At 45.7% G+C, this 12,853-nt stretch overlaps 2 protein-coding genes across 3 annotated transcripts; one reads left to right on the top strand and one right to left on the bottom strand.

Annotated features, from left to right (window-relative positions):
- Positions 1-476: 476 nt before the first annotated feature.
- Positions 477-3,629, bottom strand: LOC112237848 (Fc receptor-like A). 2 transcript variants are annotated; one of them, XM_042307989.1, is made up of 5 exons: positions 3,523-3,629; positions 2,874-2,906; positions 2,548-2,680; positions 2,152-2,321; positions 477-1,956 (listed from the first exon to the last, which is right to left on the bottom strand). In XM_042307989.1, the coding sequence occupies exons 3-5, from the start codon at positions 2,667-2,669 to the stop codon at positions 1,592-1,594; spliced, it is 657 nt and encodes a 218-aa protein (XP_042163923.1). In that variant the 5' UTR covers positions 2,670-2,680; positions 2,874-2,906; positions 3,523-3,629; the 3' UTR covers positions 477-1,591. The 2 variants fall into 2 exon arrangements, with proteins under 2 accessions (XP_042163923.1, XP_042163927.1); XM_042307993.1 differs by lacking the exons at positions 2,874-2,906; positions 3,523-3,629 and having other exon boundaries at positions 2,548-2,861.
- Positions 3,630-3,686: 57 nt separating this feature from the next.
- Positions 3,687-12,224, top strand: LOC112237849 (KH homology domain-containing protein 4-like). The gene is made up of 14 exons (XM_042308001.1): positions 3,687-3,852; positions 5,475-5,667; positions 5,878-6,006; positions 6,218-6,297; positions 6,456-6,508; positions 6,618-6,784; positions 7,728-7,939; positions 8,086-8,146; positions 8,306-8,363; positions 8,448-8,621; positions 8,789-8,979; positions 9,925-10,040; positions 10,206-10,240; positions 11,216-12,224. Exons 1-14 carry the CDS (start codon positions 3,824-3,826, stop codon positions 11,533-11,535), a joined length of 1,818 nt encoding a protein of 605 aa, XP_042163935.1. The 5' UTR covers positions 3,687-3,823; the 3' UTR covers positions 11,536-12,224.
- The last annotated feature ends 629 nt before the right edge of the window (positions 12,225-12,853 follow it).

Genomic DNA, 12,853 nt, shown 5'->3' with positions numbered 1-12,853 from the left:
CGTTGTTGCCGGTGATGTCTGGTGAGGACCTGCTGTACAACAGGCCTACTACAAGCCCTCAGTTCAGCCTCTCTCAGCCTATTGCGGACAGTCTGAGCACTGATAGAGGGATTGTGCGTTCCTAGTGTAACTCGGGCAGTTGTGGTTGCCATCCTGTACCTGTCCCACAGGTGTGAAGTTTGAATGTACCGATCCTGTGCAGGTGTTGTGACACGTGGTCTGCCACTGTGAGGACAATCAGCTGTCTGTCCTATCTTTCTTTTGGTGTTTTTCAGAGTCAGTAGAAAGGCCTCTTTAGTGTGGTAAGTTTTCATAACTGTGACCTTAATTGCCTACCGTCTGTAAGCTTTTAGTGTCTTAACAACCGTTCCACAGGTGCATGTGCATTAATTGTTTATGGTTCATTGAACAAGCATGGGAAACAGTGTTTAAACCCTTTATAATGAAGATCTGTGAAGTTATTTGGATTTTACGAATTATCTTTGAAAGACAGGGTACTGAAAAAGGGACGTTTCTCTTTTTGTGAGTTTATATGGAGACAGAATGCAATTCTCAGATCTTGGCTCATTCATCATACAATCCTTTAGCTCTAACAATTCACCAATAAATGGAACATAAGGGCAAACATATTATCGTTTGCCTTACACTGTTGAGATTCACTCACACTCACTTTTAATCAACTGGTGGTGGGCAGTTATTTCTGTACAAAATATGGAACCTGTTATGAGAAAAGAGTTGGCTCTATTTGACAATGCAGGCATGTGGCAGTGTTGAATCAATGTATTATTTGGGTGTGGTGAAAATAAAACAAAAACATTCTTTGGTCAAAATTCTTCAAATAATTATATGTTTATTATTCTATACTCCAATTTTGTAATAAATGATAGAAAGTTTCTCAAGTCAGCTGGGTCCAGATACATCTGCAAGATTACAATAAAACATCTGTTTTAATCTTTTGAGTAAAAAACATGCAACAGGGTGATGAAATTAAGATCCTACACCTGTGCACTAATACAGCCATGTGAACTACATGAGTTCTCACAGCATGTGAATTGCACTGCAATTCTCCTTGTCCTCTGCCTCTGAGCTGCCATACTGCATGGTCACACAAAGAGAAGAGATAGGTGTTGAACTGACTCAGTCCCAGAGACTCAAGAGTCAGACTAAGATCCACTATGCTGCCACTTACATCTCATCGCGTATAGTCTCACAAAAAATGCCAATGGAGCCACGGAGAGGATCAGGAAGGTGCCAAAGCAGGTGACCAGTATCAGAGACAGGTCTGGATGAAGGCAGCATGAGAGAGATCAGGATACAAAGTGAACGGTAAAGAGTGCCAGTTTTGGCACCACAATAAGGGTGGCCTAGTGGTTAGAGTGTTGGACTAGTAACCGAAAGGTTGCAAGTTCAAATCCCCGAGCTGACAAGGTACAAGTCTGTCGTTCTGCCCCTGAACAGGCAGTTAACCTGTTCCTAGGCCGTCATTGAAAATAAGAATTTGTTCTTAACTGACTTGCCTAGTTAAATAAAGGTAAAAAAATAATAATAGATGATTTCAGACCAGGAATGAAAGCCTATAGCAATTGGCAAACTAAACGTTCAGGTGATGTAGTATGAACTCACTGTCTAGTGTGATGCTGATCTCCTGACTGCTCCTCCTGGCCCTGCCTGCTCTGGCCACACAGCTGTAGGTCCCCATGTGACAGCTAGAAGCCCTCGCTACGCTGTACATCCCACTGACAGAGTCCCTGGCAACTGGCCAGCCGTCCCTCAGGAAGGAGAATGTTACAACCACTGTGGTCCAGTTAGGATCAGGGTGACTATGTAGACTGTGGTTACCATGATGTTGGCTCAGCTTGCAGTTGCTAAACTGGGCCTCACAGGTGAGGTTGAAAGCCCCGCCCTCTTTGACCACGGTCGAAGGAAATGCTGACAAAGTCACTGATGTGAAGAGCTCTGGAGAGGATATTGATTACACAAATTGATTAGAGGAGGAAGTTGAGAAAAATATAGATTACAGAGGAGTGAAATATATTCCAATTGTCACTGACAAGAGCTAGAGTAATGAGGGGCTTGTCAAGTAATCTATGAAAAAGAGCATGACACCACATGCAAGACACCCATTACTCATGTGCTAGTCTCCTCACTCACCAATGACATTAACAGAGACTGCCTGGCTGTATTGGGTGTAGAAGACTGGCTGTCCTCTCCCTGCTCTGCACCAGTACTGGCCTGTGTGTGTGACAGAGGCACGCCACATTTGGTAGACCGCCCCACCTCCACCACTGCCCCACATCTGCTCCACAGGGCCAGTGTCCTGCCTAATATAGTGTTATGAGCATTAGTTTGTTCCACTTGTTAGTACATTCCAGTTCCTGTACACAGTTATCCAGTGCCATGTTTTACGATCATCACTCAGGGAGTGTTGGATACAACAAGTAGCCTAACACCCACATTCTATTAGATTGCACTGAAATCTATCACACCTCCCGACCTCCAATATACACCATCAGAGAAGCAACATAAAGAGGGAGCCGGAGGTCACACCTGTCTTTGTGCCAGTAGAACTGCCAGCCCAGCCCAGAGTGGCCAGGTAACTGACATGCCAAGGTGACTGTGTCCTCAGTGTACACCTGTCGTCCTGAAGGCTCCACGGTCAGAGTCGGCATCAGTAGAACCTCTGTGAACACATGCAGTAGTGTAGAATTTCAACACATTCTGGGCTATGTTTTGGCAAAGCACCGAAAGTGTTTATTTCAAGATATTGCCCAGTCTGCCACACCTAAAGTCTACATTAAGTAACTTGATCTGTAAACTTTAATATAATTCATGGTCTAAAAATGAAGAGTGTGTGGTATTAAAACGCTACTCACCTGATGATGGATAGACCACCAGTGTACTCAACACTAGAACAGAATAGACAAGACATTATGCATAATAAGGCATATGACCTGATAACCCAAACTCAGACATAAGCATTAAAATTAGGCTAAGTCTATGTGGCAATGGGTATTTAATTTTAGCCTGCAGATCCATGATCTAATTGCCAAGGTGATTAAAAAAGGTTCAACTTGGCTGATAGCCTACTTACAAAGTACAGGAAGGAGAGACATTCCTGAGCGATTCAGAGTGAATCATGGTAAATAAATAAATCATGGTTAGCAACGGTAGCTAGGCAAACATGTTTTTAAGAAACAACATGTAGTTGGAGGGGAAATCAGTTTACTGAAAAATGTCAATAAACAGTTGGGCTAATTAAACGGTCCACAAAGGACCACACATGTTGAAAAAAAGTTGACAACAATACATTTTACACATGCAATAAACTGCAATGGGGCCAATGTTATTGTTTTTAAACACAGAGGCAACAACACGTGCTGACAACAACCATAGTTTACCTGGCTCTGACATAATCACCTCAGCATCCTGCTTGTAAAATGTCTGTAGACGTAGACCAAGCTGTGGGGTTTCATTTGGGAAACCTGAACCGAGATTAATCTGGTTCATATCCGCAACACTCACCTGGGGTGGCAGGAAAACGATGATAGCAGGCAGCCACAGGACTGCATCATCCGGTGAGACGCGGCCTGCTCACTGCGTCCCCTAGCGTCGCACATGATTGAAGAAAAATAATCTGTGTGAGGGAAGCAAAATCCAACACAGCACCGGTCCTTTCCCCCAAAAAACAGGAAGTGGGAACGATATCGCATAGAGTGAAAGCTCTTGCAGTACTCCACTGTCTGGACAATATTGAAAGTCTGGCGGAGTCAGTATTAACGTTAGTGTTTTTACGCAAAGAGAAATTCAACCAAATAGAAGATTAATGTCATTTGGTGGAACGCAAAACGGCGGGTGAGTTGAAAGAACGTTGCATTTGACCACAGACTTGCCCAACACTGACTGAGCAGCACAAAGCTAGCTAGTTAATGTGTAATGGCGGAGTGCTTGTAGCTAACTACGTGGGATATGCTTAGTAGCCAACGGTGTAGCTAGCTAGCTAGCTAGCTGTCGCTACCCATTTTAGAAAAGTGTTGGTTATATAGCTAACTAAGAGCGCCGTTGGGTGATACGTTTATTTTTTGAAAATCGATGTGAGTTGGTTACCTAGCTATCGATTAGTTAGCTCGCTAACTGTTGTTTTGGTAAATTACATTAGCTAACTACGTATGGTTGCTAGTTAACTAACGTTAAGCACAGCGACTTGAACAAAACTGTTGGATAACTAGCTAGTTAACGTTAGCAAGTCAACAACATTAATTCAATCCACAAAGTTAACATTAATTGTAACGTTAGATGGCAATGACTAAACTAACTTGTTAGCCTACGACCTCTGAACCTTGTAATTGATGTGGTCATTTAAGGGGCAACCTGCAGTTGCTACATCCATTATACATTTTTTACTTCATGATTTCCTGATTGTAATAATTTAGTTCACCTAATTTCAGTTTGACAAAACAAGCAGGTACAGTGTAGAGAATCATTGTACCATCTAATCCCCTGTGAAATATATTTTCCATTACCAAAAATGTATTTTCAGCTGTTTGAAGCTGGTGTACAAAACCAAATGTAAAAGACAAAAACAAAACTTAATAACGGGAAGCATAGAAAATCTACTGCTTCTTAGATTTGACAAATCTATAACTAGCATATATAAATTTAAAAAAAAGGTTTTCCCCTGTTTTCTCCCCAATTTCATATTATTACGTTTTACGATCTTGTCTCATCGCAACGGACTCGGGAGAGGCGAAGGTCAAGTCATGCGTCCTCTGAAATATGACCTGCCAAACTGCGCTTCTTAACACCTGCTCGCTTAACCCGGAAGCCAGCCACACCAATGTGTTGGCGGAAACACTGTTCAACTGACGACTGAAGTCAGCCTGCAGGTGCCTGGCCCGCCACAAGGAGTCACTAGAGCACGATGAGCCAAGTAAAGCCCCTGCGGCCAAACCCACCTCTAACCCGGACGATGCTGGACCATTTTTGCGCTGCCCTGTTGGACTCCAGGTCCTTAGACCGCTGCGCCCCTCAGGAGGCATATAACTAACTTGTGAAATTGGTCAGTCAACCAAAACATTTAGCTCAACTGACATACAACATCAGAACCCAAAATATACCTCTTTTTTTTTTACCACATGGGAGTAAAACAAAAAGTATATGTAAACAAACACTGTTTTTTGCCACAAATGGTTAAAACTATAATTTTTATATCATAGATGGTCAGTTTTTGCATCCATAGCTCTGTCAGAGTTGTTAGGCCTACGTTTCTCCAGCACCGATCCCTCCAGCCTGTTACAGAAACGGTTGGGGAGAGGCCTTGTGATTGGCCTTGTGATTGCTGATTTTGCACTGCCCTCCATTCTCCCTCTGCTTCTCCCATCCCTTCCACTTACCATTGCCCTCTTTTTCTCCCTCCGTCTTTCACTACCCTTCCCCCTGTCTCTGTTCCACTTCCCGCTCCCCTCTTTGTTCCTCAGGCGTCGTAGTAAATGGGACCAGCCGGGCCCAGGTCCTGGTTCAGACCAGATGGGGGAGGCGGAGGCGGCTCCTACAGGGGCTCTGGACGCTGCAGCTGCTGTGGCAGCTAAGATCAACGCCATGCTGGTAGCCAAGGGCAAGCTCAAGCCCTCCCAGATAGGACCCTCTGGACCATCTGGACCCCCAGACAAGGTAATGGTCAGGAAACCTCTTACACTGAAAACATTAGAAACGCTTTCAGTCTCTCACCTGAAATCTGGCTTCTCTCTGTCTTCGTTGTCTGTCCCTCTCTCGCCTCCAAATTCTGTAATCCCCTCGCTCTTATTCTCTCTCTTTTTTTTTAGAGATATTGTTGTAAATGTTAGCATGCGACATATAAAAATGAATCTTTGTCATCACCAGGTTGTGGGTGCAGGGAAGCCCCAGCCTCCTATGAAAGCGAAGGATGACCTGGTGGTGGCGGAGGTGGAGATCAACGACGTTCCTCTCCCCTGCCGGAACCTGCTGACCCGCGGACAGACACAGGACGAGGTCAGAGTCCATGGCATCATTGTGATCTTTAGACCCATTGATTGACAATCTGGTCAACAGTCAAACTTACTGCTATGTTTACCCAGCTCTTTCTCTGTGTGACACGCACATGTACAGACTGGATCAGTGTCATGTAAACCAGTATGGGACTGAAAGTGTCTCACTTGAGGACAGTAAATGACCAGCTTCTTCTTCATCCTATTGTGTGAAGATCAGCAAAGTGAGCGGTGCTGCTGTGTCCACCAGGGGGCGATACATGGCAGCAGTGGAGAAGTACAAGGCTCCACAAGGGTGAGTCCTGCTTCACACCTTCTTTATTACCACACTGCTCTACCAAGGATGTTACTGGTATTTACTTTTCTCTATACAGACAAGTAGATCTGTTGTCTGATCGCCTCATACAACCAAGTCTTAGGCTACTGACCGACTGCTTCTCTCTCTGTCGTCAGGGACCGACCCCTCTATCTTCACGTCCAGGGCCAGACCAGGGAGCTTGTCGACAGTCAGTCTCTATTTACCTCACCTAATTTGATTAAGAATATCACCATTTATGATCACCAGGGTCCTTCTTTCCTGACATTCTATGTTGTGACGATCCAATCTCTCTCCAGGAGCTGTGAACCGCATCAAGGAGATCATCACTAACGGAGTGGTGAAGGCGGCCACCTCCTCCTACAGCGGAACCGGAGCCACAGTCCCAGTCTACCAGCAACACAAACCCCAGCCCCCCTCACTGCCCCCCATCAACCACCATCACAGACCACACTTTCAGTCTGGGGTAAGCAGTGTTTTCCACAAGTACATAGAGTAGCCAGCCAAATAGAAAAAGTAGCCAGCCAGGGCAATTTAATTGACTGAAAATTAATGAATGAGTTGTTTGGGGGTGTGGCCTAGGCTTATATCAGGACTATTTTCTAAGTAAGGGAGCGTTTAACATGTCTTCTCTTGAGATGAAAGTCTTATTTACAGTGACTTTAGTCCCGACATCTTATGAAAGGAAACCTAGGGAACCCTTTGGTTTATGTCACCATGGACACGCAGTGTAACCACGCTGTATGATTTATGAATGGCAAAGGGATATAGGAGATTGACTTTATTTAGTCAGTTTGACACTTTTTATAAACTAGTCAACACTTGCTGTTCAGTTGTCAATCAAAGCACAGTAAATAGTCTACTATGCACCACGACTCCATGTGGCTGGCTATGTGAAACATGCAAAGGACTGTGTCCTCTACGTGGGGCGTTACCGTGTGGGGCGTTACCTCGTCCATCCTCTACGTGGGGCGTTACCGCGTATGTACGCGACGTGGAGTGTGCAAATTCACTAGCATCATGCTCTCTCCTTCCTCTGTGTAAAGAAATTAGACTGCAACCAACCACAGTGCACACAAATTGTACCGGGAGGCGGGGCAGACAGCACATTGCGTTTCCCTGTCATCGCTCGCTTTGTGACTGATGGGCACCTATCCTATCAATAGATCTCTAGAAGATGCATATCGTTCACTCTATCCACACGGCGAACTAGGGATTGAAACATTTAAATGGAAAGTAGCCTAGTTAATATGAAGTGGAAAAGATAGGTGGCTGAAAATGAGTCTGTAACCGGCTGATTAGCTGATGGCCGACACTAATAAGAAAACAGAGTTTGTGTGTGTGATTGTCGCTCAGTGTGTGTCAATGTCATTGATGAATCTTTAAGACTCACATCCATATCCTTTCAGATGCACTATGTGCAGGAAAAGTTGTTTGTGGGTTTGGAGCATGCCATCCAGGGCTTCTCGGTGAAGGAGAGGGTGGAAGGGCCAGGCAGCTCCTACCTGCAGCACATCCAGGGTGAGACTGGGGCCAAGGTCTTCCTCAGGGGGAAGGGATCAGGCTGTCTGGAGCCTGCCTCTGGGCGAGAGGCCTTCGAACCGATGTACATCTACATCAGGTAAGTCTCATGGCCTTGAACTCATGTACATCTATATCAGGTAAATAGCAGTATTAATGGGGGAGTAAAGGCCATGTTGATTTGTATTAGCTCAGAGACACAGAGCTTAGACACCAGGCACACATGAACCCCTCTCTCTTCCCCAGTCATCCCAAACCAGAGGGCCTTGCTGCAGCTAAGACCCTGTGTGACAACCTGCTGCAGACGGTGAGTGTCTAATGGTTTACTGACTGGCACTCTGCTCTCTGTACACTGCTCTACTTTCACTTAAACCCTGTTTCAAGCTGTCCCATGTGAAGTGCGTTGTATTATGTAGCTGGGCTCTGTTTGCCATGTGGATCTGTGACTGTTCTCTCTTCCCTCCAGGTTCATGCAGAGTATTCTGTCTTCCTCAACCAGATGAGTGTCATGATGCCTACTCCCGGTACAGACTCTGGCTGTCTTTCTCTTTTACAGCCTCTACAATGTGTCAACATACTGACGTGTTCCTCTTCCTCTCCTCCTCCAGGCTTTATGCAGCCCCCCATGGCCAACGGGATGCCCCCCCAGCCCCCTTACTACCCGCCATCGGGGTACCAGCCCAGCTACCCCCTCCCTGTACCTCCCCCCCTCAGCCCATTCCTCCCCCTATGCTGTCCCCTTCCCATTCCACCTGGGGTGCCCGCCGGTCTCCCCCACCCAACCGGTACGCCCTCCCCCTGCACCTGTCACTTTACCACAGGTAAGACTGGTCAATCAGATTTAGACTTGTATGGACCTATAATGCAGTACATTGAGACTATTACATCCGAGTTATGAAACTAGTTGAAAAACATTTTCTTGGTAGGCTGTATATATGATGTATTCAACATGCATTGCATCCAAGTTGTTTTTTTCCCTTCTTTTTTTGTCCCCAGACTCTCCCACCTTCTCCTTTCCCACCCGCTGCTCCGGTTCCGCCCAAAGCTCCGCCTCCTGTAGTCTTAGCCAATCCGCCGCAGAAAAGACGCTTCACGGAGGAGGTGCCAGACGAGAGTGACAGCGGTCTGCTGGGATACCAGGTGATTTCCCATTCTTTTATTCTTCCACCTTATGTGCTGCCTTCGTCCAGTCTGTCCCTTCTGCTTCTGTTGTCTTCCTGTCTTTTCTTATCTTCTGTCCATGTATCTGATATCTGTTCCTCTTTCTGTGAGACTCAATTCATTATGATTCTCACTGTCTCTTGTCTGTAATTCTGTGATCCCTGTCTGCATTTTATAGAAAAGGTTTGCTTGTTGAATGGGTCTAAGTGTCTGTTCAGTGTCAACTTGTTTTTTTCCCTAGTAGATCTTATGACATTCATTGAAAAGCATTGTAACCATAGCTGTTATTATCTGAGTCCATGTATTATTGGATTTATAGAACTTTCAGATTATGGAGATTCTGGAAAGGTATTGTTGGATAATCATCAAATGTACTTCAATATATTGAAATTAGTGCAGGTACGATATCAGTAAGTATCATGGCAAGGAAACAACATGAAACGGATGAACTTCTTTAGGAAAACGGCCCTAATGTTGGAAACAACCATAGTTATGTTGTCCCCAAGAGTCATTAGATTTATTTTCCAGGCTATAGCACATCATGTTTTACATACAGCAGGTTTTTAAAGGACCAAAGTGTTTGGTCTGCTTCCTGTTTTAATTTTTGCCCTGGAAAATATATCGCAATACTAGTTTCTTCACAGGCCTAATTTAAATGTGTCCTCTTGATTTAATGATATGTTACTTTAATACAGTCCATTCCTATTTTGGGATTATGTGCAATCAGAGCATGCATAAACTTAAAATAATAGTTTTATTCTCAGCTGCTTAAATAAGTTGTAGTGAAAATGTTTTGGAATAATAACTTTGCAGTTCAGTTCCATTCAATAGTTTAGATAACTACATGCTTGTAGGCCTACTATTAATAATAGTGATTTAGGGGAGGATGTGTGCTAATGCACCTGTGTGTTTTTCTGCTCATAGCATGGACCCATTCATATGACTAATTTAGGTGCAGGCTTCCCTGTGGGCAGCCCCGGCCCAGAGGCTTCAGGACCCCCGCCACCAAGTTCCTCCGGGCCGCCGAGGGAGAGGGACAGGTACGAGATGGGGGGCGACGAGTCGCTCTCCTTTATAAGTGTCCTTCATCCCAGATGCTGGACACACCGTGTGTGCAGGCTTGTGTTTGCTTGTGATTGATGTTGTGCAACACTGACTCCTTCCCTCTCTCTCGCTCCTTCCCTCCTCCCTCCCTCTCTTTCCAGCAGTAGGCAGCTGATGCCTCCACCACCCATTCCAATGAACGGAGGCATGACACCCAAGATGGAGGAGAGGAGGCTGCTGCAAGGCCCCCTGGGTAAGGGCCCCACCCCATGTAACCCCCCTGACCCCCTCCCCATCCATGGCCTCAGCCATAAAGCACGCTGCCCACCCCCCCCGGACTCTTGGCTGTCAGTAGTCAGAGTCAAATAGCATTTTGCATGCAGACATGCTGTTCTCACACGTGACAGAACAGGTTCTAGCAGATTACATCAGACAGGCATAAGTTCTGCTTTGAAAGTCAGTCAGTCAGTTCAGAATCAAGAACTGGGCAACGCTTCGATCCCCCACTGCCTCAGGTAACTCTGTCGTTGATCCTAAGTCAACCCCTAGCCCTAGGCACTGTGTAGGTCTGAGAGGATTTTATAGGTGTAACAATATGTAGACAATTACAATTGGCCTGTAGAAGAGTACAGCTGAACTATTACCATACTGCTTACACCTGGCATCTCATCTTGTGACATCTAGGAGGTGTCTAGGGATGGATTTCAGATTGGGAGTCCCCCTCTGTCTAGCTGGTGCTGTCCCCTCGCTGCCCGTCCCTTTCTGATGACGTCATCAGACAGGAGTGTCTGTGCCCGTGTTTGACTCCCTCACTAACAAGATTCTCTCTCTTTTTTGTGTTCTTTCTGTGTTTTTCTTCTCTTCCATGTCTCTCTGGGTGGGATGCCGGATGGGGGTGGGGCTCTTCTCCTGTGGCGCTGTCCTGCATTGTGATTGGACGGCCCTAACGCTGCCGCTCCCCACCGACCAATGACTGCCACTGCTGACCCATGCCCCTCCTCCTCTACCTAACTCACCCCTCCTGCCAAACACAATGCAATCTATTAACTTTCTCTCCCTATCTGTTGGTAAACAATTGACTTCCAACGGTTGTTTTTGAAACCTTTGTGCTGGTCTTTGGTTGTGTTCTTTCTCTTTGTGTGTATGTCTTCCCTCTCTCTCTCCCGCACCCCTCTCCTTTCTCCCTCATTCCTCCCTCTTTCTCCCACTGTTTTTCCCTCTCTCTCATCTCTCTCAGATCCCTCAGTGAAGAGGATGAAGACGGGGCTCGTGGCGTATGCTGGTGACTCCTCGGACGAAGAGGAGGACCACTCCACCCCCAAAACCTTGGGGGCAGGTAACCATGGTAACGTCGCTGGGGCAACCCACTCCACCCCCACGTCATCCTCGGGCTGGACTCTGGGGTACCGCTGCCCCCCTCCGCCTCCCCAACGTGCCAAAACACAGCAGGCACAGTCACAGCAGCCCATGCCCTTCTGGATGGCTCCATAACACAGGAGTATTAAACCTCATACTCCATCCCCTGACACCTAGGGCCTTTTGGAGGGTCCCAAAATGAAGATTGTACATCCCAAACTGAGCCCTCTTCCCCTTTCCCCTGAACCATCACTCCTACCTGCTCTTCCACTTGATATAATTTATTTTGTGATGACTTAGATTTCGTTAAAACAGTTTTGTCATGCGCTCAGCAGTAAAGCAGTGTGTGTGTGTGTAAAATGGACTTAACAGACCGGCTGGCTAATACTAAGAGAGCAGACTGAACCAGCCAACCAGGCACAACCAGGATACTGACAGACTGGATACATGGTGACAAGCAGCAAGATGCCCCAGACTTCCACACAGATTCAAGTGTACTCTGAACTCTGTATAGGAGAGACAGCTGAGGAACAGACACAAATGGAGGGTAATAGTACCCTGTTTTTGGTTGATTTGGAATGTGTCCACTCCTTTTACTAGTGTAGAAAAGCACTGAGGTAGAAGAGATTTCAATGCATTCTAAGTTATTTCTTTGTCAAAAAATATATTTCCCCATCTCCATTTTCTTTTTTGGTCCAAATCTTAATCAAATCTCTCTCTTCCTTGAGTACAGATCATATAAATATGCTTATTGGACTTTTATAAAATGCAATTGACTCAACTGTTCTAATGCTTTTGTGGAATAAATGAGCATTATCTCTGTGTATGAGAGTTTTATTTCAAGACTGGTTTGACAGATCATGCAATAGAGAGAAAATGGGTGGTTTAACTGACTAGCAGGTGTGAATCTCCCATAATCCACAACCCAATCTCCCATAATCCACAACCCACCCATAATCCACAACCCACAATCTGAATCAACTGCCAAGAAATCATCTTTACTTCTATCACACATTCCTTGGCTATGTTCTCAAAATATTACACGAGGATACCTGTTAAATTTCCGTGTATTGGGTCAACAACACCAGTGTGTATAAAGAAGGGGACTGAGCCCAGTAGACTACATTACATCTGAAGAGACATTGTTTCAGAATGAAGGGTGTTGTAGCTCTGCTGGTGTTGCTGCACTGTCTGTCTGGGACATGGGCTCATGGAGAGAGTAGAGGGGACAGAGAGAAGGATATCGCTGAACAGGGTCACAGTGAAGGATGAAAGACTGATGCTGAACAGTTGACCACCTAGCCTGACATCTGGACTGAGCTGAGGAACATGGTGGTGCAACAGAGAGGGGAGCTGAGGAACATGGTGGTGAACCAGAGAGTGGAGCTGAGGAACATGGTGGTGGACCAGAGAGTGGAGCTGAGGAACATGGTGGTGGAACTGAGAGAGGAGC

Source organism: Oncorhynchus tshawytscha, linkage group LG03 (genome assembly GCF_018296145.1).
Source record: "Oncorhynchus tshawytscha isolate Ot180627B linkage group LG03, Otsh_v2.0, whole genome shotgun sequence".
Taxonomy (NCBI): domain Eukaryota; kingdom Metazoa; phylum Chordata; class Actinopteri; order Salmoniformes; family Salmonidae; genus Oncorhynchus; species Oncorhynchus tshawytscha.
This window is presented reverse-complemented; position numbering and strand designations above follow the sequence as displayed.